This window comes from Falco cherrug, chromosome 8 (assembly GCF_023634085.1).
Source record: "Falco cherrug isolate bFalChe1 chromosome 8, bFalChe1.pri, whole genome shotgun sequence".
NCBI classification, from domain to species: domain Eukaryota; kingdom Metazoa; phylum Chordata; class Aves; order Falconiformes; family Falconidae; genus Falco; species Falco cherrug.
Window position 1 is genome coordinate 2291170 of NC_073704.1, and position 26798 is coordinate 2317967.

The 26798-nt window shown below is 36.9% G+C and overlaps 1 protein-coding gene across 1 annotated transcript in view; it reads left to right on the forward strand.

The window, feature by feature from the left end:
- The window catches only part of DNAH7 (dynein axonemal heavy chain 7), a 111673-nt gene that overhangs the window by 55497 nt on the left and 29378 nt on the right, over positions 1-26798 (forward strand). The window contains exons 35-47 of the mRNA XM_055719207.1: positions 359-556; positions 2615-2770; positions 4451-4619; positions 7625-7751; positions 8625-8844; positions 9798-10670; positions 11529-11758; positions 12834-13164; positions 14714-15060; positions 16259-16439; positions 17738-17923; positions 19867-20030; positions 26221-26375. Coding sequence (XP_055575182.1) covers positions 359-556; positions 2615-2770; positions 4451-4619; positions 7625-7751; positions 8625-8844; positions 9798-10670; positions 11529-11758; positions 12834-13164; positions 14714-15060; positions 16259-16439; positions 17738-17923; positions 19867-20030; positions 26221-26375 — 3337 coding nt within the window. The remainder of the gene's footprint in view (positions 1-358; positions 557-2614; positions 2771-4450; positions 4620-7624; positions 7752-8624; positions 8845-9797; positions 10671-11528; positions 11759-12833; positions 13165-14713; positions 15061-16258; positions 16440-17737; positions 17924-19866; positions 20031-26220; positions 26376-26798) is intronic.

Here is a 26798-nt window from a genome sequence, read left to right on the forward strand (position 1 = left end):
TTATACAGCAATTTCCTATTTTATTACATATTTATATACTATATATAATGTATATATAAATATATGTATTTTTCCATTACATATGTGTAAGCATGTGTACAGGTAACACAAGGTAAAATTAAGCCTTTGTGGTTCAGTAGTTGCCTGCTTCATGCACAGGCATTATGTTTTGAGGTACTCTGAAACTGATAGCATTGCATTCTGAAACAAACTATGAAATTATTTTTTAATCCTTCTGAACATTGGTTGATAACCCCATCTGTTAAGTCACAGAATTTAGATTTTTCTATTTCCATTGGTCCTATGGTGTTTTTTCCAGTTTATAATAAATATATGACTTTCGTATAAATTGAAATAGGGAGCAGGAATTTGGGAGCCCTGGGTGGAGACACTCAAATCAACTCCTCCTGTACCTCAAGATATGATGTTTAATGAAATAATTGTACCAACTCTGGATACTGTTCGATACATGGCATTGATGGAATTGTTGACAGTGCATCAGAAACCTTCAGTGTTTGTGGGACCAACAGGAACTGGGAAAAGTGCCTATATTACTGTAAGTACTTTTAATATTGACACTAGCCATAGTTATGAAAGGGGTAAAATGAGGACCAAATCGATAACTTTTCTAGAAAAGGAAAATGAGACATTAATTGTTGGATATTAGGAGATAAAATTATGGGCAACTTATTCTTTCCATGTGTACAAATATTACGTTTTCGGTCTAAAGGAACAAGTCAGACTGTGAAAGCAGAAAGTGAAAGCAGATTTTACTACATTTTTGAAATAACTGAGTCCTTATTTTGGGATGGAGTGTTCCCTTTTTTCATCTTCAGTCACCCTGTGATGCTTTGTTCATTTTAATTTTGTCATGGGGCTATTAAGATAACAATATGGGTAATACAGAAAATTATTCTAATGGTCGAGATCACATTTTTAGATAAATTTTAATTCTTCAGACAGATCTGACAGATACTATGGGTTAAATGCTGATACCATCCATCTTTCTGGGAGACTATTAGAGCCTTGACAGGCAATGGAACTGTGCTAGTAGAACCTTCATGCTTTTGAGGTTCACTTACAAGGATTTCCAAATTCAGCATTTTTCACTGGGTTCCATCTAGATCTGTGGGAAAGTGTACTTTTGAGGCAAAAAGGGCATATGTGAGTGGAGATATGGCAAAGCCATTGTGTTTTTAGCTAATGAGAGTCTCAAAGTAATTCGGAAGAGAGAAGTCATTCCTCTGAGCAGCAGCACGAAAGTGCTTTTATTTGTTCTTTTTTTCCTTCAATATGTTGTTTTGTAGAGGATGTTGCTTCTGTTGGTTGCTCCAGTGCAGTCAGCATGAAGCCTGGGCACACGCAATTATTTTGCAGAGGGGGCAAACCTTGGGAGTTATGTAAGCAGATAAAATAAATCTGACTTTATGGTCTTGAATCTGTTACTTTCCTTCTTTTTGTGTGATAAAAATTAATGGTGAAGTTACTGACTAAGGACTAAACTTAGTTTTGGTTTTAAGTTACTTTTCTGAAATACTTTTGAAGAAAATAAATGCTAAGACTGGAAGATCTGTTCATAAGAGACTGTTCCTGGAGTACTGATCTCAGAAATGTAATAAAGCATAAGTAAACCTTTGTTGATAATGAAGAATATGACTACTTTCTACTGCCCGGTTCATTACTGGCGTGATATATAAGAAAATTATATTTCTTCAGAGTTCAGAACTGATAAAAAGGATAAAAGAAACAGGGCCATTAAGTCACACTGCTCTATAGTTTCCTTAAGGTGTCATTGTACATTTTTGTGAAGCAGCTCAGATTTTTCCTTCAAGGATAGAGATCAAACATTCTTCTGAGAAAACTGTATGGTGATGGTCTCGGCAGTGGTTGGCAGAGATTAGACTAGTCTTTAGAGACATTACTTTATATGCAGTAATGCTCTGTAGCAACTGCTGGAAGGGTGGAAGGGTGTCTTCCCCTGTGGTTTTATTTTACTTGGTCGTGGGTAAGAAATGAGTCCTTTTCAGTCATACTTGAAATGCTGACTTGGATCCAGATTTCTCCCAGAGATTAAATTGCAGCTGATGTAAGGGACTTTGGAAGGTAGTTCCCGTTACAATGTACTGCCAAAAGCTTCATGGTAAAGCTTATCTTCAGATACTCTTGCTGTGCTCTCCAAAAGAAATATTCCTGACAGCTCTTCAAGGCTAGGCATAAATGTTTGGACCGCTGGATACGTTTGCAAATGTGGGTGTGGATTAGTACAGGCAATGTGCGTCAACTCTAATTAGTACTATGAAGTGTTGTGTGTGCAAAATATTAACATACTGAATTTATATAGTACACTAGGTAGATTTTATTTTTTTCAAAATGTGAAAATGTCTCTATTGGAGACATAAATTTTTCTCTGGCAAGTTTAATATGTTTTTAAATTATTCAAGCATATTGGTTTACTGATGAAATATTATTAGAGTTCTTTTAGAGATAAATTACTGTAGCATTTTAAAAGAAATAAAAATGATCCATAAATGTCTGTCTTGATTGCCATTTGCTAAGTGTTATAAAATTTATCTATATTTCTAGTTTAACTTCTTCTTCTTCATAATCTTACCAGAATTTTCTTTTAAAAAATTTGAATAAAGAAGTCTACAGGCCACTGCTCATTAACTTCTCAGCACAAACTACAGCAGCTCAGACTCAGAATATTGTTATGTCCAAGTTGGACAAAAGGAGAAGAGGAATTTTTGGACCTCCTCTTGGGAAAAGAATGGTAACTGTTATATTTCTGTATGTAAATAAATGTTTAAATACAAAGATGTAAATGCATTATTTTCTCAGCTGTTCACAGGTGATAATCAGGAAAGAATACTCAATTTGAAATAAACTATCAAAGTTCTAGTTCTTCTAATTTAGTTCCTCATGTCTCTCCTTTTCTTTCTCCCTTCTCCCAGTAATATGTATACTGTTTTAATTAACAGAAAAAAATGATTTGAATAACTGTGAAAAGCATTGCCATATGTCTCCCTCCATATTTTGTGATATTATCCTTGAGATAAGAGTTCTGTATGGCTAAGCTTGTTACTGGTTTGAAATCATTGTTGAGAAATCAGCGTTGAGCCTGAGGCTGGGCTAGATAAACTCCGAGGTTCCTTCCAGCCTGGGTAGTTCAATGGTTTTGGAAGAGTTAAAGGGCATTTGAATCTTTTATCACTGATGCCTGCCAAACCCAAACCGTTAAAGATCAATGGAACTCTTGAGTAATCAGAAACTCAGGAAGGATATTAAGAGTAGACTTCTTTTTCTTTTTTTTTTTTTTCTTTTTTTTTTCCAATGAGAAAATCCTTTTCTCCTCTGTCTGGAAGAGTTCAATGAGTGAAAATTAAAATCTAAGGAGTTTCTTTCATCTTTTTTTTTTTTTTTTTAACCCAGATTAAGGAAGAATTTAGCTTCTAAGGAAAATTTTTTAAATCATTAAGTTTACAATGCAATTATAATGTGTATGGTTTAATACTGGCACTTTTAGGATGCCTATAGACCTGTGGTATTTGCAGTCTTATTTTTTTTTCTTATTTTCTAGATATTATTTAATAAATGGTTATTATCAAGAGTAAAACATGTAATGGTAGAAGTTTCTTAAGGAAATACCATTTAAAGTGTTTTATGGTCTTCCCCTGCCTCTCTCCAGGCTATTCTTTTAAGATGTATTTTAGCCCAGTCTTAAAAACGTAAAGATACTTTTTAGGGATAAATTTTGTCTTGATCTGTATCAGTCAAGAGCACTTCAAACCATTTCAGTATGTCTCCCAAATTGCAGTGCTAGATAAGATACAAGGCCTGTGATTTAACCTGTTTTTCTTTTGACCAAATTTCTACTCTGTATTGGTTAAAGAATGAGAAGAAAGGAGGATAAAATGCATAAATTTCTCTCTAGAACTTGAATCAGTTGCATTAGCTTTGTTGTGTGAAGACATTTCCTGATCAGCAGGGGCCTATACTTTAGGAACAGCAGTGCCAAGAAAGATGTAATGTTTTAACAGATTTAAAAAGAGAACCATAGTCTCACTAAAGTTTGAAATTCTTGTGGGTCTTCTTGACTCCATCTTTTTTCCAAGGAAAGCTATGTAAGTAGCACAGTAAGGTTTAAATAGCAAGTATTAGTTTACTGTGTTTCATTAAATACACTCAGCAATAATAAGGCAAGCATCGTTTTTTCTCTCCTCTATAGGTGTGTTTTGTGATGGCTTTAGAGTGACACAGTTACTTTTATTTAACTCGGCAGCAACTCCATCAAGAGCTTAGGTCTGCTTTTAAATACATGTATTTATGTGTATTACTCCCATTAGTTTTAATGGGAGTGAATTGATGTGGAGCATTTTGAGAATCAAGCAGAATAGTGGCATATATTCAGTAAAATAAATAAATGCAAAATCCTTTGTGTTTGTCTTTTCAGGTTGTATTTGTAGATGATGTTAATATGCCAGCGCGAGAGGTCTATGGTGCGCAGCCACCTGTTGAGTTACTACGGCAGTGGTTAGATCACGGGAATTGGTACGACCTTAAGGACTGCTCAGTGATTAAACTTGTAGATGTTCAGATTATGTGTGCGATGGAACCACCAGGTAAGAGATGTGTCTTGTATGCTTTTTCCTGTTTTATGACAATTTGGGTCTTTATGGCTAGGGATGGGGCTCAAGGAGCCCTTTTCCTTGAAGGAAATGTGAACAGCAGCTGTAGTAGAGCGGGTGAGGACCAGCAGAGAGACTACACAAGCCTGCCAGGAAGAAGTACTGCTTTTCAGGAAGACAAGGATTTATCTGCAAAGTATTAGCAAAGTCCCTTTGCTCTAATGAGACCCTCCATTGGCCTTCAGTCAATTTTATTCTTCTTCAGAACTTTTCTAAATAGCACTAACTGATGTTCTTTATTGTACTTTATTTGGCCAAAAAGAAGTAGTAAAGTATCTGATGTACCAAGGTTGTCACATTTCTGATAGCCTGCATACACATTGACTATGCAAACTATTGTCCTGGTTTTGGCTGGGACAGAGTTAATTTTCTCCCTGGGAGCTGGCACAGTGCTGCGTTTTGGATGTAGGATGAGAATAATGTTGACAACACACGGATGTTGTAGTTGTTGCTGAGTAGCGCTTACCCCAAGCCAAGGGCTCTTCAGTTCCCCAGGCTGCCAGCGAGGAGGGGCACAAGAAGCCGGGAGGGAGCAGAGCCAGGGCAGCTGACCCGAACTGGCCAAAGGGCTACTCCACACCACAGAGCGCCACGCTCAGCAGATAAACTGGGGGTGGGGGTTGGGTGGGGGCCACCGGTCACTGCGCGGGGACTGGCTGGGCATCCCTCAGCGGGTGGTGAGCAACTGTATTGTGCATCACTGTTTTTTCTTGGCTTTTATTCCTCTCCCTTTTTCATTTTCCTTATTATTATATTTTACTTTCTATTAAACTGTTCTTATCTCAACCCACAGGTTTCACTTTTTTCTGATTCTCTTCCCCATCCCACCGGGAGGAGGGGGGAGTGCGTGAGCAGCTGTACTTAGTTGCCAGCTGGGGTTAAACCACAACAGCTATGTAGTTAAAAAAAAGTTGTCTAGCAGATTTTATCAGTTGAAATGAACAATTAATGTTTCTTTAATGCAGTTATGTTTGTTTTTAAAGAATCTGTTTCCTTCCCTACAGCAGGAAGCATGAAACAGAATTTCTTTTATGCAGAGCTGTGTCTGCCCCATACCGCCTAAAAACTTTGCCATAGCTGAGCACATTTACAGTGTGCAGTCAGGCTGCGATCAGAGCTTTCCTTCTTTTTTCTACTTCAGCCTCCCTGGACTTTCCTCCTTTCTTTTGTAGAGTTGTTTACACACACGAACATGCTGGTTCTTCTTTGCTGATACTGCTTTTGTGTTTGGGAGGGTGGTGCATGCCTGTGGGGTAGGGGTCCACTGCTGTTCCACATAGCTGGTTTCCTAGAGAAGCAAAACTGCTTCTTGGAATCATTTTAAACTGGGGGCAGTGTTCATCCATGGTTCAGGGCACTTGATCTAAATGTCAGTCTGTGGAATAAATGAGGAGGAGACTGTGAAATAATTTTAAAATTTTACATGTTCATTTTCCTAAAGCTTAGGTGAAGTCAGGACTTGTAATATGTTCTGGCATAACTTAAATTGCACAACTTTTTTTTTTTTAACATCAGAAATAGCCAGTTCTTGGAGGTGCTTTTTCTGTAAAGCATCCTTCATGCCACATTCCTGTTTCAGGGTGATAGTGTAGAAGTGACTTTCAGCTGCTCTGAAATTGGGACAAATTTGCTTTCCCAGGATAAGTTCATGTCAGTTTTTTTGTTCCAGTCCTCTTCTGATTAAATGGTGAAAAATGGACCGATCAGATGTACAAGTTATGGTCCTAATTATTTGTGTCAAATGTCTCAATTCAGCTTCAGGGTGAAGAATTTATTTTAGTAGCTATGTACAAGGAGCTACTTCCAGGACTTACAAAATTATATATTCCTTTCCAGCCTATGTTAATTTTTTTAAAAAAATCTAATTAGAAATGAAAATCTGGACTCTGTACTTGTATATAGTACTATTGAAGCAAATATTAAGCTATTTAAAGAATGTTTAAAGCTGTTTTGTTAAAGTCAGTTTTAAAATTTATGTTAGGAAAGTATTGTCTTGGGTAAAATTCATATTTATATCCCAGTGACTTGTGTAATGTTGTGCACATGTAAACTCCAAGAAGCATTGTAAACTGCTGTGTCTGAGAGATGACCTTAGCTGGGGTAGAAGGGAGTAGATGCATAACTGGCCTGTTCAGCATGACGTGCTGAGATTCCTCAGCAGGCGGTGGCAGTGCCTGCGCGGTTCAACCTGGCAGTCACCAGTGCTGCTTGCAGTGCCAGGTGGCTGGGGGGGGCAGCTCCAGGCCAGGGGTCTTTTAGTTTCGTTAGTCCAGGGTCATGCCTGAGAGTCATGTGTTTTAAAAGAACTCACCGTGCTAATTTGGTTGCTATCAGCTGTGCTCCTGATGTTAGGGATGGTAAATTGCCTACTTTTCAGCTACTTTTTTTCCGATTCGCTGCTCTAAGGGGGTTGAACACACTTGTGCAGCAGCTTAACCCTGAATCCAAACAGAAGAGCAAGTATCCAGTTATTTTCTGTTTTACATCCCCTTATCTCCATCCATAGCTTCATTGTCCAAATCACAACGAAGTCATACAAACTACTAACTCTAGAACTGGGATAAAATTTAAATTGAATAAAGTATACAGCGTTACTTGTAGAGGCTTCTTTCATTGTAACGCTTTGAAAATCAAGAACATGGGTTTGAAGTTTATAAGAATTTTTCTTTCATAACAGAAGCATAGTTAAATTAGTGTCAAATCTATCTATCTCTAAGTTGATGGTTTCAATGTGTGTTTTACAGACTGTTGGTTACAGGAGCAGGTTGACACAGAACTGCGTGCTGCTTTCATTGGGTTTATGACAAGGTGTGGTACTTGTCAATGTGAGACTCCTAGCCGAATCAAAGATGACTATTAGGGAAAAAAAATGCTAGGCTTGTACGATTCTATTTTGAGTTTTTCTGTTAGTTATAGTGTTAATGCTCTCTAATATTTAGGTGGTGGTCGAAACCCAGTAACACCACGATTCCTGCGACACTTCAATACAGTTACTATCAATGAGTTTGATGATGAATCGATGTACACAATTTTTTCCAGAATCTTAGATTGGCATCTAACAGTATGGTAAGTGACCTCTGTGTATTGGAAAAAATCAAAGTCAGTGTTTAAATTATGGTACTAGGAAGTCTCCGAGATGTGCTGGTAGGACAGTGCTCTTGAAAAGAAGTTACAATCTTTTGTATCCTGTGCTTTTGGAGTTACTCATTACTCAGCAGAAGTAGGGCTTATCTTAAAATACTCCAATAGTAAAGTTCTTGTTCTGAAGTTTCTAACAGAGGTTTATATTAGTTGAGGCTAATTAAGTTAGCTGAGATATTTCTGTAATGCAGTATTCTTTGATATATAATAAATAAGAATAGAATTTGGTTAGTCATTAAAAAAATTGAACTGGAAACTGCTCTTAAATTTCTTCTGGTTTGAGAAGGCTTACTCTTTCTTTGGCCTTACAGTGCTGCATAATTTTTAAATCCATTATTAAAAATGGACTTCAACTTCCATTGTCTATCCATTCTGACAGCTAAGCCCCAAAAGATGCTCCTACCCTGTTTCCAGACCAAGTTTGTGACGTGGCAGCTTCTGACCCTTTCAGGGAGAGAGTTCCCAGAGGACAGCAAGGGCTATTTGACCTGACTTCTTTGTTGCTGCTGTTAGTCATCAAAATGAGGGGGTTAAAAAGGGTATAATTAGCTGTGTGACATAGCCAAATTTGTCAGCATGTTCCACAGTTACTAGATTTGATTTGCAGTGTTAATCTAGTGAGAGAAATAAGGTTTGTAAAACTGCATGTGAGGAAGTGTAATCATAGAAGGTAAAAATTGGCACGAAGTTATAAGTAAATCAGTGTATATATATAATATTATTTATTTAGTCACATGCTAGTGTGATGAAATTATGAAAATAATTCTGTTCTTTTAACCACCTTTTATAACTTGTCAGTTACAGCTTTCCATCACAATACGTAGAACTGACTTCAGAAATAATTAACGGAACCATGCATGTGTATAAAGAAACTATGAAGAATCTGCTTCCTACCCCAGCCAAATCTCACTATTTGTTCAATCTCCGCGACTTTTCACGTGTAATTCAAGGTGTTTGCCTGTCGAGGCCTGAAACAACAGACTCTCCAGGATCGATAAAACGTCTCTGGGTTCATGAGGTAAATTACCTAATACTAAGAAATGATATTTATTATAAATAAGAAAAAACTGTGAATTCTTTTTGCAATGCCATCTCGTATTGGCTAATAGCTGTGAATTAGTGTCACACTCCTGAGAAAGGATTTTGTATACTGTATGGGCAGAGGAAATCTGACTTTTTCAAAGTGTGAATCATATCTTAGTAGACAACTTGATTGTTGATACCTTCACTTTCATGTGATTATGTAGTCTCTGCTGCTTTGAATGCATATACAGTCCTTTCCATTTCTTCTCTCCTTCCTTCAAAAAAACCTAAATGAACAGTGAGAAGAACAGCAAGTAGTCCTGGGTCACTGGAAATTTTGAGTGATTTAAAGTTTGGTCCCTATCTTTTTCTTTTTCTTTTTTTTCCCCTCCTCTTTCTTGGTGATCATCTAGCCCATCATCCTTCCCCAAAGCAGGATCACATAAAGAAAGGAACTGCAGTAACTTTTGAAGTGTTTTTTTCTAAAAATTTCTTACAGTTCTCTAAGGATGAAGGGGTGTTCATACTTCAAGGGAATCTGTTCGTGTTCTTCACTATGTTGTTCCAGCTGCAGTCCTCTTTCTTGAAATATAAACCCGTCACTTGTCCTATCTGGGTGTAGTGCAAAGACCAACATGTTCCCTTCCTCTTTGCAGCAGCCTTTTAATGCATTTATGTAGTGATGTTTATAAATATGTATCTATATATGTGTGTGTATGTATTTCTGTATGAATTTTCACTTTACTTCAGAAGTAATATTACTCGGCTCAGCTTTTTGAATTAATTCTAAATGTCTGTTTTGTTTTTTTCTGTGAAGCGAAGTTTAAGATAATTTATATTTTGAAGCCTTTTTCAGAACTGTATTTGTTTTATCTTGTGTAAAAGAAGTATACATTCAGGAGCAGGAGCAGAAACAACTATTAAAAGAACTACATTTTTATTATGCAGGTTCTTAGAGTGTATTATGATCGCTTGGTGGATAATCCTGACCGAGCTTGGCTTGTTGGATTTATCCAGGAAGTAGTGAAAAATCACTTGCATGAAGACTTTCATGAACTCTTCCAGAATCTGGACTTCAACAATGATGGCAGAGTGGAAGAAGATGATTTGCGTAGCTTAATGTTTTGTGATTTTCATGACCCTAAGAGAGAGGACACTAAATACAGGGAGATTAGAGATGTGGATCAATTGAGATTAGTTGTAGAGAGTCACCTTGAAGAATTTAATAACATAAGCAAAAAGCCAATGCAGCTTGTCTTGTTCCGATTCGCTATAGAGCATATTTGTAGGATTTCCCGTATTCTGAAACAGCCTCGCAGCCATGCCCTCCTTGTTGGTGTTGGAGGTAGTGGTCGACAATCTCTTACTCGATTAGCAGCCCATATGGCTGAATACAGCCTTTTTCAGGTTGAAATAACTAAAAGTTACGGTGTCAATGAGTGGCATAAAGACTTAAAAGCCATACTAAGAAAATCTACTGAAGGGGAAAGGCAGGGAGTTTTCTTGTTCACAGATACACAGATTAAAAAGGAATCATTCTTAGAAGACATTAACAACTTACTAAATGCAGGTGAAGTGCCAAACCTCTTTGCAGTAGATGAGAAACAAGAAATTTGTGAACAAATGCGTCAAGTAGATTGCCGACAGAGCAGGACAAAACAGACAGATGGCAGTCCTGCCGCTCTTTTTAACATGTTCGTTGATCGCTGTCGAGATCAGCTTCATATAGTAGTGGCCATGAGTCCCATCGGAGATGCTTTCCGTAACCGCCTTCGTCAGTTTCCAGCTCTTGTCAGCTGCTGCACGCTGGACTGGTTTCAGGTAAACCCAAAACTCTTGTTGGACTTGTTATTCTAACAGAAATGCAATGGAAACCTAACTTCAGTGCTTTTTGTAGCAAGTAATTTTTTTTGCTGAAGCTGGCAGTGAAAAATATCTTGAATTTTCTTAGTCTCATGTTTAAAATTGTTTACACAATTAGAATCGTTCTTACTGTAATAAAGGCCGGTATAGGCTGAATACAAAATCATCAAGAAAATAACTGTCTGGTTGCGGTATAAGAGTATAACTGAATGAACATAGCACTGTGGACATGGCAAATTTAAATATGTAATGTTTTTTTTTCTATTACCAGGACTACCAGAATCTAGGGTGCCAAAAAGGTTTGAAACTGAAATACCTGTCAAAAATACAGACATGTTTTCATGCAGAATAGCAGATTTTTTCCCCACTACTCTGCATAAAACTATTCTATCTGTTATATGCAAAAGACCTTAGAATATTTAAGATGTAGAATGTAATCATACAGAGAATCTGAAGAACTTAAATTTCATCAAGTTTTAAAATGTAGTACTGTATCTTTAATGGTTATTTTGAAAATGAAGAGCATGGACAGTTACACACACATATGGACATAATGAAAATCCGAAATTTTCCTTTTAGTAAGTGTTTCCATTGGATGAAATAAGACAGTGGGACTGAACTGAATCCCTAAGTAGTTCTGTCCTTTCCAGTTCTATTATTGTCCTATTTGATGATCTTTTTCATCATGAAGTCATTTCTCTGTGCCTCACTAACTTTATATATGAAATGGCGTAAATGTACCTTTTTGAAAAATGTTTTGAGATTTATGAGTGTGAAGTACTGAGTAAGAGAAAGGTATTTATGAATTTGTTTTAGACATGGCCAGAAGATGCATTAGAAGCTGTTGCTTCTCGCTTCTTGGAAGATGTTGAAATGTCAGAAGAAACTCGGAGTGGGTGTATTGAAATGTGTAAAAGCTTTCATACATCTACCATTGCTTTATCAGACTTATACCGTGCAGAGCTTCAAAGACACAACTATGTTACACCTACTTCATACTTGGAATTGATCTCCACTTTTAAAAGTCTACTTGAAAAGAAACGCATGTAAGGATTTATAATGTGACCTTTTCTAGGGGAACTCAAGTTCCTCAAAAATACTAATTTCTATTTCTTATAGCTAATCTGAACAAAACAAGTGAATTGTTTTTAGTTAATTTAAATTGACAGAATGGTGGATGGTTAAAATGTACTCTTGGGACACATGCTTCTTTATTGGACAAAAGGTCTGATGATGCTCTCAAAATATACATTAGGCCACTTCTAACATCCCTGGTGATGTTGCTACATGTTGTTTATCTATATTATGCTACCAGAGTAATTGATGCAGCCTGCTTTCTCTGTGGTTCTCTGGAGGATGCAGGGAAGATGACTTCTGGGAAACCAGCTTCCAGATTGCTGGGTGTCGTTGGCTTGCTGGCACGGTTCAGCTGTCCCTGTGCAGAAAGGACCTCTGTATGCTTGTGCACATCTGTGTCTGTTCTGTTCTCATGGCTGGGGAGGGAAAGTTCTTTTTTCTTTCCTCTCCTCATTGATAAGGTACTACGTAACAGTTAAGACAAGTGCTTAATTTGATCAACAGGCTGTGTGAAACACTGCCTGCGGCAAGAAATGCCAGGAGTAAAGGAATAGAGTTTTGAACGTAGTGATCCAATGTCTTTTCAATGTCCTGATTCTGACACTCTTGGCTGTCCCCAGAGCCATCCACATTCTGCTGCTAAAATTATTTTTCCCAATTACATTAATCCTATTTAAGCCTCACCTCAGCTAATAATCTTCATGAGTGTATCCCCACCTCCTCCCTCTCCTTTTCTTGTCTGTTACTATTGTGCCGTCTTGATTTTGTAGCTCCTGCTAACAAGAAGCTAAACAAACACTTATTTAACTATAAGTGACCACTTATTTATTTATATCCCAATCTCTGAGTATACATGATAGAATAGTTCAGGGTATATGGCTCATGTAATTCGAGGTATGTTTATTAATTGTTGAGCAAATCAGACAAGAATGGCAGAGCATTGGATTATTCAGAGCGGTGAGAAATTTGAAGAATGGATCCCAATGAATTAAGCGTTCAAGTACTGATAACATATGTTTATAATAAAGTACTATTTATTTACAGTAAGGTCATGAAAATGAAAAGAAGATACGAAGTTGGCTTGGAGAAACTGAACTCTGCTACATCTCAAATAGCCTTGATGCAGTCTGAGCTGGAGGCTCTGCAACCTCAGTTACAGGAAGCTAGCAAGCAGGTTGATGAGATGATGGTTGTAATTCAAAAAGAATCTTTGGAAGTAGCCAAAACTGAAAAAGTCGTGAAAGCTGATGAAGCTGTGGCAAATGAACAGGCTATGGCTGCAAAAGCTATCAAAGATGAGTGTGATGCTGACTTAGCACAAGCCATGCCTCGTTTAGAAAGTGCTCTGGCTGCCCTTGACACACTCACAGCACAGGTATGGCTAACAATGCATCTTTACGCACTGGAGAGGTATTCTGATCCACAAAAGCACGGAATATCTGCCTTTTCAGATTTTATGCTATACTTACACGGTTTTATAATTTAGAAACTTCTTGAAATCTTTCCGTTTTAAAAACCAAAATGTTATTCTGTCTTTATTTTCTAGTGAAAAAGGTGTAATGCTGAATTTTTGTGAACTACAAAATCAAATACTAGTCTAGACATTTCAAAATTCAGCTATAAAAATATTTTGACTCAACAATTCAAAAGTTAGAAGATGTATGCATTTTTACTTCCTAATTCAGAACCTGCCAGCTTGTCGCTAGTGTAGTTAGTTTTTAGATCGAGTCTTTCAGAGTCTAGAAACTGAGGTTGAAATTCTGTGTCTCCCCACGTTAAGGGACCATCTCCGTAAGAGTAGGACCGTGTAGCAGTCACCTTCGGTTTTATGGCTAGTCAGGTGTTCTTTGCCTGGATAATGTTTTGCTCTTGGTGGGATGAAAGGAAGTCTCCTGGGTTGCAGGAGTGAGGCTGGGACTGACTATATGCTCCAGCTACTGTTGCTGAAAACAAGATCTTCTAAAACTTTCAAGCTCTCAGGTTCTAACACTCGTTGGCAAAATAAACATGAGAATGTAGAAATTCTTTAATTCATCGAGAGTACGTATTCTGAGGAAAGCTCTTAGAATATTTGAATTTCCATGCAGAGTTACTCTTTGGGAAGAGGAAGAGAGATTATTTTCCATAAATCTTTAGTTTACAAACCTTCTGCTTGATTAGTTTTACATAGATGCGTAGAAGCATTTCATTATTTTATGTTACTATTCTATATTTGTTGTTAAAACTTTGCTTATACATTTCCTGCTATTACAATGTCAGTATCTCTTACCCAGTAGTTTGCTTCCTTTTAGCTGCCTCTTCCCTCATTCAGCTTGATAGAGAGCTTAGTAACTAACCAGAATACTAATTAATTTATTTTCTGTACTTGGAAAGCATACATCTTTAGTTCTGGATTGAAGGTAGTTTTTACCTTGTTATCTTAAATCTGCTAATCCACTACTGATACGGCCCTGTAAGCTTGGAAGTACCATGTTAGAGGCTGAGCGGAAGGGTAGAGCAGGACGCTGGAACACCTGAACGCTGTGACTGAGGTGCAAAGCCTCTACTGAATTAGGAGCAGAAAAATACAGCTAAGAATGAGTTACAGATAAGAACTTTTTGTCTCATCCAAACTGATTATTGACTAGGTTTCAGATATTTTTGTTTAGATGTGAGTGTTAGTTTAACCTGCATAGGACCTTAAAGAAAGGACTGGAAAGAACAGAAAAAAAGAAATAAAAATTTTGCAAAAATAGAATCAATATGCAGGCTTGTGCTATGAACTTGAGATCATACTGTATTAAAATTGTCAAGTATAAGAATAACAAATTATATGGAGATGTATTATTTTGACATAAAAAGAGTTGTTATTTCTGTGATAATAGAAGAATTAATCTGCCTATTTTCAGAGCTCTAAAAGTGGGGTTTTCTGATTATTTTTAAAGGATATTACAGTGATTAAGTCCATGAAGAGTCCTCCTGCTGGTGTCAAGCTTGTAATGGAAGCTATATGCATCCTTAAAGGCATCAAAGCAGATAGGATTCCAGATCCAACAGGTTCTGGAAGAAAAATTGAGGATTTCTGGGGTCCTGCTAAGAGACTTCTGGGGGATATAAGATTTCTTCAGTCTCTACATGAATATGACAGGGACAACATTCCCCCAGCTTACATGGCTACCATAAGAAAACAGTATCTTACAAATCCTGAGTTTGTACCAGACAAGATTCGAAATGCTTCCACGGCAGCAGAAGGTCTGTGCGAATGGGTCATAGCCATGGAGTTTTATGATAAGTAAGTATGTATATATATTAAAAAAAATGTGATTAAAGATACCAGTTTATTTTTAAACCAAAAGAGATGTGAAATTATTTCTTACTAATGGGAAATTTGTGCAAACAAGCAGCCGTAAAGGGTTTGTTCCTGCAAGGTACCTGTTGTTAAGATGTAGAGCCTTATTTTCAGTTCTGAATTTTTTAAGAAGGCATGGGGGCAACAATCTGTTCAGTTAGCAAATAAAGTTCACTTCCTTCGAGTGTTGCACTAAATAGAGGCGTTACTGATAAGTCTTTGGAAGTTTCTGTTAACTGTATCGAGCCCAAAGGATGTTTTTTGTTAAACATTATATTTGATGCACTGAAAAAGTGTGCTGCTTTTTTATGGTATTTCCTAATTTGAAACACCTGGAACTCACATTTAACAGTACGTCAGCACTGGGGACTAAAGTCAACTTGCAAGTTGAAGGTTCAGTCACGGTAGGTCGTGCGTGCCTTCATTTGAGAGGACATTTTGTTACTTGACTAAAAGATTAGTAATTAATTGAGAACAACTATCAACATTACAAGTAACAATGTTAGAGAGAAAATTAACTAAAAAGGTGGACTTTAAAGGAGATCTGCAACTTAGAGCAGTACAAGAGGGAATTAATTACGAGGCTAATACTTCTGAAATTCTCTTTCAGATGATACAGGGACATTCTAGCATATTTTCTTGCTTGTTTTTGGAAAGATGAGCAATATGCTTCCAGTTACGTATTACTTGCAATATTCCCCTCACAAAAATCTCTCCCCTCAAAACTAGAAAATAGGTCCTTGGGTGTGAAAAGCTTTGATTTATTTTGTGTACACAGCTGGCTGTATGTATGTTACTTAATGTATATGATTATTTGTGTGTTTCTAATGGCACAAATCCATTATGGATTCTCAATTGTGATCAAATGGGGCACAGTTCAGAAGCATAACCCTTTTTGCTTTTAATCGTTACCTGTTACTACAGAAAAATGTGCAGAAACTGCATAAATCAGTATCAGCACCGAAACAAGTGATTAAGTAAAAAACAATTGTCTTAAGATGCCATCAAATTATGAAATGAAATATTGCATGAGTTACTAAGTTGCTAGGTTTCGCTTCACCTTTCCTATGTTCATTTTTTAATAGTAACCGTAGAGTAAGTGTTTATCTTTCAGATGTTTAATTTCTTTGACTTCATTTAGAGTGACAAAAGATGTTGCACCCAAAAAGCTAAAGCTGAATCAAGCTGAAGGAAAATTAAAGATTGCTATGGATGACCTAAGAAAGAAACAAGCAGACCTGAGGGAGGTTCAAGATAAATTGTCTGTACTCCAGCAGACGCTGGAATCCAAGAAACAAGAGAAGGCTGACTTGGAAAATCAGGTATATGATGCAAAAGAAGAACCATTGTTCTACAGATACCAGAAAAGTTATTTAAAATTTTCCGCTTTGTCAAATGGTATTTTTCCTTTTAACTGTCAATATGTTTGACAATCTGTACTTTCAGATAACCAGTTTTTATTTTAATGTAATGGTTTTGAAGTTATAAATGACGAGAGCATGGGGAATAAATGCTTTAAAGTAATAGAAAATGTAGATGTTAAGGATTTATCAACTGATATCCGTCTCCTACATCCTCGCTCGTACCTGATTTCTTGTAAGGTGATAAATTTTCAATGATTGTACTAAGAGTTTGATTCATCTATAAACTTGCAAGTCAGTACATGTAAAGTTTTGAAAGTTTATTGATGCCTCCTGTGCTAATGCAATTTTGAAAATGTTTTTGGTGAACTCTGTTCTGACTGCTGAATAGCTGTTATGTGTGCAGAAAGAGGCAACGCTGAGAAGGTGGGGTTTTTTTGGTTTTGTTCAGTTTGGTTGTTTTTTAAGATTTGCAGTACATCATCTTGAGTTTGTTTTTTTTTTTACAAAAATAGTATCTGAATTAGAAATGGAGTCGTAATTCTTGTCTGTAGTTAAAGTCAGCTCTTTATGTGTTTCTTCTGCATCCTGATATGGTTTGGAAGTAGAAAAGAGGGATAAATTACACAGGCAGTTTGTTACTGTGGTGTAAATTGGCTGCTGTGGTTACCAGGAGAGAGGGAGGATTGTAGCAGCAGCAGGAGTTGGCATCATTTTCCCCCTATCCCATGGCTGAAATGTGTCTCTACTAGATAGTAAAGGATCCTAACAGAGCTGGATTAAATTCCTGTTAAATCATATTTTTTTTGTTAGATTATAAACATGCCTGGAAAGATGGCTGACAATAGACATGCAGATTATGTATTCATAAGGATGTTTTTTGCAGAAAAGAATGTACCTACTTTCATGAGACACTGATCTCTTTAAGGCGTTTTGTTTGTCTTATGACATGTAGATAATTTCCTTGACTATTAATATATCCCATGTCGCAGACAGAGCTGTTTTGAGTGGCGTGTTTTGTCCTGGTCCATACTCCTTTATTTGGATGAAAATGTAACTGAATAGTTTACTGTGCTGGTACTGAGATTGCTTTTGTTCTTCAAACATTTCCATTATAATAAGAAGGTATTTTATTTCTATTTGGTGAAATTACTTAAGAAAACATCTGCACAGGAAAGTAATCCTTGAATGCTTTAATATTTGTAAAATGTCTTTAAAGTGATCATGTAATATAATCAACCTTGGTTTTTTATTCTGAGGTTGACTTGTGCAGCAAGAAGCTACAGCGAGCAGAACGGTTGATTGGTGGCCTTGGGGGGGAGAAATCTCGCTGGCATGAGACTGCTTTGGAGCTGGGAAGGCAGTACGTCACTCTGACCGGGGATGTACTTATTTCATCGGGAATTGTGGCTTACCTAGGAGCCTTCACATCCAGCTACAGACAAGTAATACATACAGTCATTTTTGTCCCCGTGTTTTGTAATAATCTAGATTTTACTATTTTTTCTTTCTCATGTACAGTTCATATTTAAAAAAATATGTTTTAATAGGATTTGTAAGTGGAACTGAAGCTGTATTGTAGGATTTTGAGTTTTGTTTGTAAGACTCTTGGGGGAAAAAAATTCATTTTACTGTAAAGTACTTCTGTGTAAGGCATGGAGTCCTTTGGTTACTTTCCTTCTCTAAAGCAATTGCTGGTAATTTTATACCTCATGGCTCTAGTTACTCCTCTTCCATTCAGTGGCTGAGTTCTCCTTAACTTCAGAAGAAAAAACAAATTAGCTACTATTTCAGCAGCAGCACCATTAAGCCAGTTCTGAAAGTGGAGTAATTCTGTACAAAAAGAGAGAAAAGATCTAGCAGCTCAATAACACAGCAGACCAAAACCTGCCGCTGAATGCAGCTGAAGAAATCAATGCTGATTTCTTTTGAAAATCAGGTCCAGGGTATCAAAAATGGCTAAAAATTGAGAAAGAGAAAAAAAATGTACCTCATTTGAACATAGAATTTGATATAATCCTTATTTCCACTTTTCCCTCAATGTACATCCTCTGTCCATTTTGCTTTAGAAAATTTTTGTACTGTTCTTTCAAGCAATTATTTTCTTCATAGTGTCAATGTTGTGATGTTACTATTTTAAAACTTTACAGAGTGAGAGTTTGTAGTGTGATTGTTTATAGTGTAAATAGATAGTCTGCATTTTTTACAATTCTGAATAACATAATTTTGAGAGCGTTCTCTGTTATGCTTATAACCTGCATTGTGTATAATGCGTTTGGGTAGGTGGGGGTACTTTTGGTGAAACATGTTAAGGGGTCCTGAACTGTGTTCCAGGGAAGTGTAGATAGAGGTGCGGATGATATTCCTAAAAGGCAGAGACATCTGCATGATATTCACTAAAAATGAACATGCAGTGGCTTCACGGTTGCTTGTCCTGACGCTCGTGATTGTGCAGACGCGTGCGTTAGGTATCTTTTTCAGAAACTGCTGGATAGCGTAACCACGTTTGTGCAGTTCTTCATTTCACCTGCTGCTGTGTTGGGGTTATTTCCCCCTGCAGTTTTCATAGGAGAAGTTGTTACAACATCTTTTGGAATATCAGCTTTGCTTTATGCAAATCGATGAACCCTTCATTCAGCACTCTGTGGATGTGTCCAGCTCTGGGACCATTTCCTTAAACACCACATTTCTGAGTTTTGTGGCTTGAGCCTTTGCCAGCTCATTTTTAGTTTAGAATACCACAGCATATTTCTTTGACCTTACACATAGCTTTCATAGAAGATTGTGCCCTTCTTACGAACATGCTATTTCTATACAGTTTTGTTCTTTAGAAGCATTCTTCCTAGTGGAATATGCTTTTTGGTTTACATATTTAAAGTTTGGGTCTTCATTATTATACAAACCTGTATAGTTTACACAACTGTAGTGAGTTAGATGATACAGAGAAGTGAAAAGCCACTCTAAATGATCGTTAAGTTGTTAAGTTTGGTGAAGTGCGGACAGATACTCATCATGTGTGCCCTGAGAGTTAAATAATGAAGATTTTCATTATTTTTTTGTTGTTGTTAGAATATGTGCATTTCTTCTACACTCATTTTACAGTATAGAAGACTACTGCTAAAATGGTAAATAAAATCATACCAAGGCTCTGATACCAGTTATATACAAATAAATGTATATTTCATGTATAGGAATTGTATATGAAGGCATTTTTAGAGACGTTTTTAGACATTTTATACGGAAGGATGAGTTTCTTTCCATTTGACGATACAGTGATCTTGTATGTAGCAACTGTTAAGGAAAATAGGTTGAAAAATGTTTTAGTTGTTTGAAAATTTTGTGAATAGGCAGACTTCAGTTAATACTTTTTTTTTTACTTCTTATCTAGATGCAAACTAAAGAGTGGGCATTGCTATGTAAAACAAAAGACATTCCTTGTTCTGATGATTTTTCCTTAACAAATACTCTGGGAGACCTAGTGGAGATCAGAGCTTGGAATATTGCTGGACTACCTTCTGACATGTTTTCTATTGATAATGGCATCATTATCTCGTAAGTAAATATATAGCTATATATATATCTATGCATGTGTTTATATATATATATACACACTGAATAATTTTAATTAAATAGCTTCTTACAACATGCTTTTCAGTTGTTTCTTTGGTGACAGTTTTGTACTGTATATCCAGTTTAACAACCGGAGTTATAAAATGACTGTAATGTTTACATTTATGATAAATACTAATAATACTTTTTATAATGTAAAGTTTTTAAATCTGTGAATTCACTTCTCTCCTTTTTAACTCCTATGGATTCCTATAATACCTTCTCCCCTGTCCCCTCCTTTTTTTCTCCTGAACATGCTACACACTGCTCAGTTTAAGACATCCTAAAATGCTTCAGGAGTAGAAGTTTGAGTACTATTCTTGCAGTATAATCAACAGTTATGGAAGTAATTCTCCTTTTAAAAAGCTAAAAGCTCTTCAATTTTTAACAAATATGCTGGCATCAGTTGCTACCAAGAGGTGTTTCTGCAGAGGTACTGAAGATTATTTTGCTAATTTTTCTATGAGGGCCACACTTTTTCCCTAAGATGGCACTGGAAATACTATGGATAATGTCTTGATTACTTCTCTATAAACAGTTTCCCAGTTTATGTTGCCAGCTGGTAGGAGATTTTAATATTCAGGCTTGTAACATACTTAGCATGTAAAGCCCTGACATTTTGGAAGTATTGGTTTGTACACTGATGAGCTGAATCTTTTATTTTGCTAGGACACAGTAACAAAACAACAAAAAAAGGCCTGTGTATATCTTCTAATGAAGGCAGTAAGGGAGGTGCAAAAAGCTAGAAAGGAGAGAATTTCTAGTCTCCCTGCTTACAGAGGATGATCCCCACCGTACGCTCCTGCCACTTTCTTCCTCTTCTTGCCGTTTGTTCTGTGTACTTCTAAAGAACTTCTTGTTCTGTGTACTTCTAAACGGCTTCAGCAAGCAGCGGTGGGAGAGGCCTGTCGTGCAGTAACCTCTGATTTCAGAAATGTGTGCTTTCACATCACTTCTGGCATGTGATGGTTAGATATGGGGTTAGATATTTGATGAAAGGTGAAAAGGTGTATCTGTACTGTTAACTTGGAGTCTGGTTTTTTCAGGGCCTCATTCCCCTAGCTATCAATACTTTATACAGACCACTCATTCCTAGGTCCCTTCTGGAGCAGGACAGCCTGGCATATTTCTAGACAAAAGCAGGGAGCTTTGGGGTTTGGGTTAGTGTAGGGACCTCTTTAGCAGGCATTATGAGCGGGGCACCACAAAGTCGTCTTTGCATCTAGTCCAGTCCTCAAAGAACTTTAAGAAAAAAAAAAAAAGTAAAATGTTAATTTATAGCAGAAAACTTGATTACATGTTTGGAATGCTGGAATTTTCTGAATTCTATTTATAGTTAAAAGCTTAGCAGTTGCAATTCTAGCTTCCTTACATTAAAATAATGTAGTTAGTATGACAATAGTCTTATCACAAGTTGAAGAAAGTTCTGATAAGGAAAGAAGAATTTATTTTTCATTTTGAAATCCCTTTTTTGTTTTTAAATTTTCCCTTGTGTAATTATCTTAAGCTACATCCACATAAAATAGTTTGACTTTCTCTAGTAACACATTGTTTGATTGAAAACATTTTTTAAGTTCTGCATATTTAAAGATACTCTCATTCTTATTTGGAAAGCAAAACAAATTCTGAAATCGCAAAATTCCTCATAGACAGAAAACATGGATCCATGAATTCTGACTCTGATATTATTGCCTTCCGCTTTTAAGATGATTCTACATTCTTACGTGGTGGTCTAATACATGCATGTCTGTGTCTCTCATCAGTCACTAGAACTATGTCTGGGCAGAGGTATCTATCTGCTATCTGTCTGGTATCACAGTCAGTGCAGACATCAGTGAGTTGTATGACTGTGGAGCATGAGAACTAACCCTGTTAATGTTTTAACATCTAGAAATATCTCCAGCTCACTGGTGATCAGCTTTAGATTCACGTGCCTGCTGATGCCTGAGATACGTGTGGCACTGACAGCCGTGTGAAACGCAGAGCTGGGTGCTCGCAGTAGGCTAGGCTTTGTGACCTTGCACGAGCAGTTATGATTTTCCTTTGGCCTTGTGTTCGTTACGACCGTGAACAAAGAGCCCCTTGGTTCTGCCCAGTATGCTTGCTAGTGCGTTGCTGCTGACTTTCAGCTTTTAGGTTTTGTTCTTAGCACAGCTGAAGCGGAGTTGGCTGTGGAACAGCGCTGCATTAACTGCTTGTCTCTTTGTGATTGCTACTGTTTACTTCATGTCTGTCGGGTCTCTTTCCTGAATAATGAATAAATAATTCTTATAATTCTTTTCCATAGCCAGGTTAACAGTTTTCAAGTCTATGATAACGTGTACCTAACATTTATTTATGCATCTTTTTTATAGTATACTACTGCAGAAATTTACTAATACAAATCTTTAATTTTTGCTGCTGTTTACATGAAAATTCTGGTCTCTGAGGAGTCTGATGTTGTGTAGCACAGGTGAATGGATACTTCTTTTATTGCAGAGTGAATGTTAAGGTGCACATGTAGCTGAAATTGTATGTTATAGCGTTACCTTTTGGAAGCATAGATATGTGGATAATATTTCAGCTTTGGCAACTGGACAGCTGACAAAGTGCAAAACGAAACAGATAAGACAAAAACAAGGCACTAGCTAAAGGACCTCAGTGTACTGTCATTTGACTTTAAAAATTGGCATTGATTGTACTTCTGGAAGCAAAGCTGCGTATTGAAGTCAGAAGATATATGCTGGTATTATAATTCTGTATGTAACTTAGTGATACAGTAATTACTTTAAAAATTCAATCACTCAGACTAAACAGTTGGCAAATGTTAATGAATTCAACACTTCTGCAGTACATCCTAACACTTCACTTCTATAAAGCTTTGATCAAAATTCTCTTTGAACTAATGGAAAGATGATTAGCATTTTAAAACTAAATAATGATAGCTTTTAATTTTGAAATGTGAGATAGAATCTACCTCAAATTGTTGATACCTGTTGTGTCTGTAGTTACGAGTTTATGGCCAGATTAATTTTATATTAGGACCCCAGGTACCATATAAAACGCAACTCTTAACTTTTTATAACAACAACTTTTTTTAAAAAAAGCAGAATTAGAGAGCTATTAAAGGATAATTTGCAAACATGTACACAGTGACTGCTTATGCATTCCCATCAATGAAGAATTATTTTATTGTTGATGAAAGCTATGTGTGTTTGGCTGTTTGTAGAGAACCACTCTTCAGTTATTCAGTCTTAAGTATTTAATTTCTGTTACACAGTAAGTCTGAAATAAGATATGCTGAAAATAATAACTGCATGAAACTTTGAAGTGATTAAGGAAACAATTACATACTGCAGGTTTCTCAAATCTTAAATGCCTGTTTTAAAATTAGCAAATTTATTATGAGCAAATCTGTTTTAGAATGTGTTTGATGTGTAAGTTGACTGTGTTCAGTTTACTGTTTGTAGCTGCTGTGTCACCTTGTATCACCTTACTCTTAAATTAAATCACCTGGCTGTATCCCTTGGGTCTCCTTTTGGGTTCTCATAAGCAACTGAGCCGCCAAGGGATGTGGGAGCCCAGCGATTCTTTCAGTGTGCTTTGGATCCCTTGGTGAACACTGGTACCTACTGTGAGATCACCTTCTAAGACTGGAGATGCTACTGCCTTCTCTGACAGATGTTGAGATTTCAAACCTTCTCTTTGCTTCTCTAGACCTACCGTGTTTCCAAATTTGCCCTTGTCTGTGTTTATGAAATTATTCAAATACTTGTAGCTTTACAAAGCCCACATTTTAATTTTCTTAATGTCTGCTTAGATACCACCCTGTCCTGGTGGGTTACAAATGCATTTCCTGAATCTTTCAAGGTATTTTGCCTGTGAAAGCTTTCTTCATTCGTGGGTAGGCTGGACAGGGTCCCTTCCAGATGACCCGTTTTCCTAAATCATTCTACAAGGGAGAAGAAAGCCATGCGCCTTCAGCTGGTGAATGGTCACTCCCAAGCCCAAGTGGTTATCCGTAACACAGAAGGGACCTCTGGAGCATCCCATGTATAATCCCAGGCTACTGCCACACATGGTACATTTCCAAAACTTGTGCTCCTAAATCTCTGCTATCTTGCTTCTGCAATCTCCATTTTCAGTCCAAAGAACCTGAGGTGCTTGTGCTCCCTGCCTCCATATGTACTCCTTGTTCTAAGGGATCACGTTTATTTGGGCACATTTTACTGTGCAGAGATTCTGCAAGCAGGACCAGTCACGATTTCAGAGTTCAGAATTACCTTTTCACCAAGCCACGTACATGATAGGACTAACACTGCTGAGCTAAACCTCATAGCTGCATCCAGAACACGGTGAGTTTGTGCTGGCCAGAGGGCTGACCCTGAATCGGGGATGCTGGTCTCTGCAGCGTCTTGGAAGGGACTGGTTCTTCAGCTTGCCCAGCTGCCAGATCTGACAGCCGTTGCCAAAAAAATAAAAAAGTCTCTGCTTTTTTCTTCTTTCCAAAGTTCCATAACTTCTTGTGAGTCCCAAGCAACCAACTTCCCTTTCAGCTTGTTTTCACTCTCTAGATCTTGCATAGTTTTGCTTATCTAGTCTCTCTCAGCTGGTATTTTTTCGGTAGTGATAATCCAATCGCACAGCTGCGCCTCACAGACCTGCACCCGGGTCCGGGTGGCTGGACCCCTGGGTTGAGGGCTGCACGCTTCTTGTTGTGTGGTGGTACATTTACACGCCCAAAATAGGCCTTACAACTATGCTTGGTCCCTAGTAAGAACTTTGTGGAATAGAGATTGTAACAGAGAATGTAAAGGATTTTTCTCTCTTAAACTGTGCTTTGCCTGTTTTCAAATGACTCTCTTGAAAGGGGGTTGTAACGTGTCGCACAGGTTTGCCCGCCAGCAGCTTCGAAACTGAAGTGTGCAAGGAGCGAGGCTGCCGGAGCGAAGTTTGTCTAAGCACGGTCTCTCAGAACTTACACTGTATCTACAACTACTTGCTCTGTACCTTTTTCTAATACAAGGGTTATCACCTTCTGTTGAAAATTTATGGAAAGCTTTAATAAAACATCGCCTTTTCTGAGAAGAGGTATATTTGAAGATCAGACAAAAATGAGACTGTTTTACTTAATTGCATACATTTCATCTTTTTCAGTATCTTAAAGGAAAAAAAGAAAACAGATGCGGACATGTTTACATTGTGTTTTATTTGTGAATCAGAATTTTTCAAGAGAGATAGCTTCAATTTTAAAAAAATTATTAATGATAAATAATTTGCCAGTGTCATTGTGCGAAAGCTGACTTCTAATGATGATAGAGGCCACAGAAGTAGTCTGAAAGATTTCTTTTTCCTGGAAAAAAACAGGAAAAAACCTGGAAAAAAAGATACTGCTCTTTTTTCCTTCCAGTAGCAGACTGTATTATATCTCCTAACCAGCTGGGATCTGACTGGGCCCCTCGATGCAAATTTTTAGGACCACATTGATTTTTGAATTCTCACTTCTGCCTGCTTAGATGTTTGTGGGTTTTTTAATTTAGGTGATTATTGCTGTAATTGTAATTGACCATTGAAGTGTGTCACTAGTCTTAGATATCTTGGTAATCTAACTACATGTGGTAGAGAATACTGTAAAAAAATCTGTGAAATAGTTACTAAGTCCGCCAAAAATAAAATCCAGAAGTTCTTTTGTCCATTGCTGCTCAAGGATTAAAAGCTTATATATTTCCCTTTAACTCTAAAATGTCTCTTTAGTGGAAAATTCTGTTGGTTTTCACTTGAAAATGCTCACTTATGCATATGACGATATTAAAGCTGTTTATTGTTTAAAATTTCAAAACTTTTATTTTTCAAAATATTTTTATTTTGAAAGTGTTATAAAACTAAATGTGATTAAACTTTCTAGGAAGTAAGGAGTCTTATTCTAAGAACTTTCTTGGAAAGTAATTATTTTTTTTAAACAGAACTTTAAGATTAATCTAACTACTCTTAAATTCATCAAAGATTATACCTGAGTATGTGCCCTACTACGATTTCATACTGACATGCTTTTATTTTAATGAAAAAAGGGAATAAATTGCCTTAAGATGTACCTTGAGGTAAACTTTTGAACAGCTTATATGTCCGTTCTGAAAGTTTGTATTTCTCCCTTCAGTAATGCAAGAAGATGGCCTCTGATGATAGATCCTCAGGGTCAAGCAAATAAATGGATAAAGAACATGGAAAAAGCCAATAGTTTGCATATAATCAAACTCAGCGACCCTCAGTTTGTTACAACACTGGAAAATTGCATTCAGTTTGGCAGTCCTGGTAGGTGAATTGCTAATGAAAGTGCAAATTACAGGAGAGCCTGGAGGGGGCACAATTAGCTAAAAAATGAAGCTCCAGTGAGTATCAAACCTCATAGTTAAGGAAAACAGCAAAAAAATTTTCTTGTTTTGAATCAAATTAGTACTATAGTAATTGAAGTAATCACCCCAGGTTATAAGTTACTTCAGCACAATATAATATTCAGTTCAGCTTTTAATTGCTTTATGAGATTTGCCATTTCTTTGTTTTCGTGTTATAATACTCTTATTTCTAAAAAGTAATGCTGGTTTTATTTGGCTTTTCAAGAGTATAAATACCAGATTGCTAGGCTGTGATCATTCACAATTCTTGTATTCTCTGTAGAATCTTTATTGCAAGTAGTCTTATTACTCTCAAATAGAAATAAATTAATGAAACACGTTG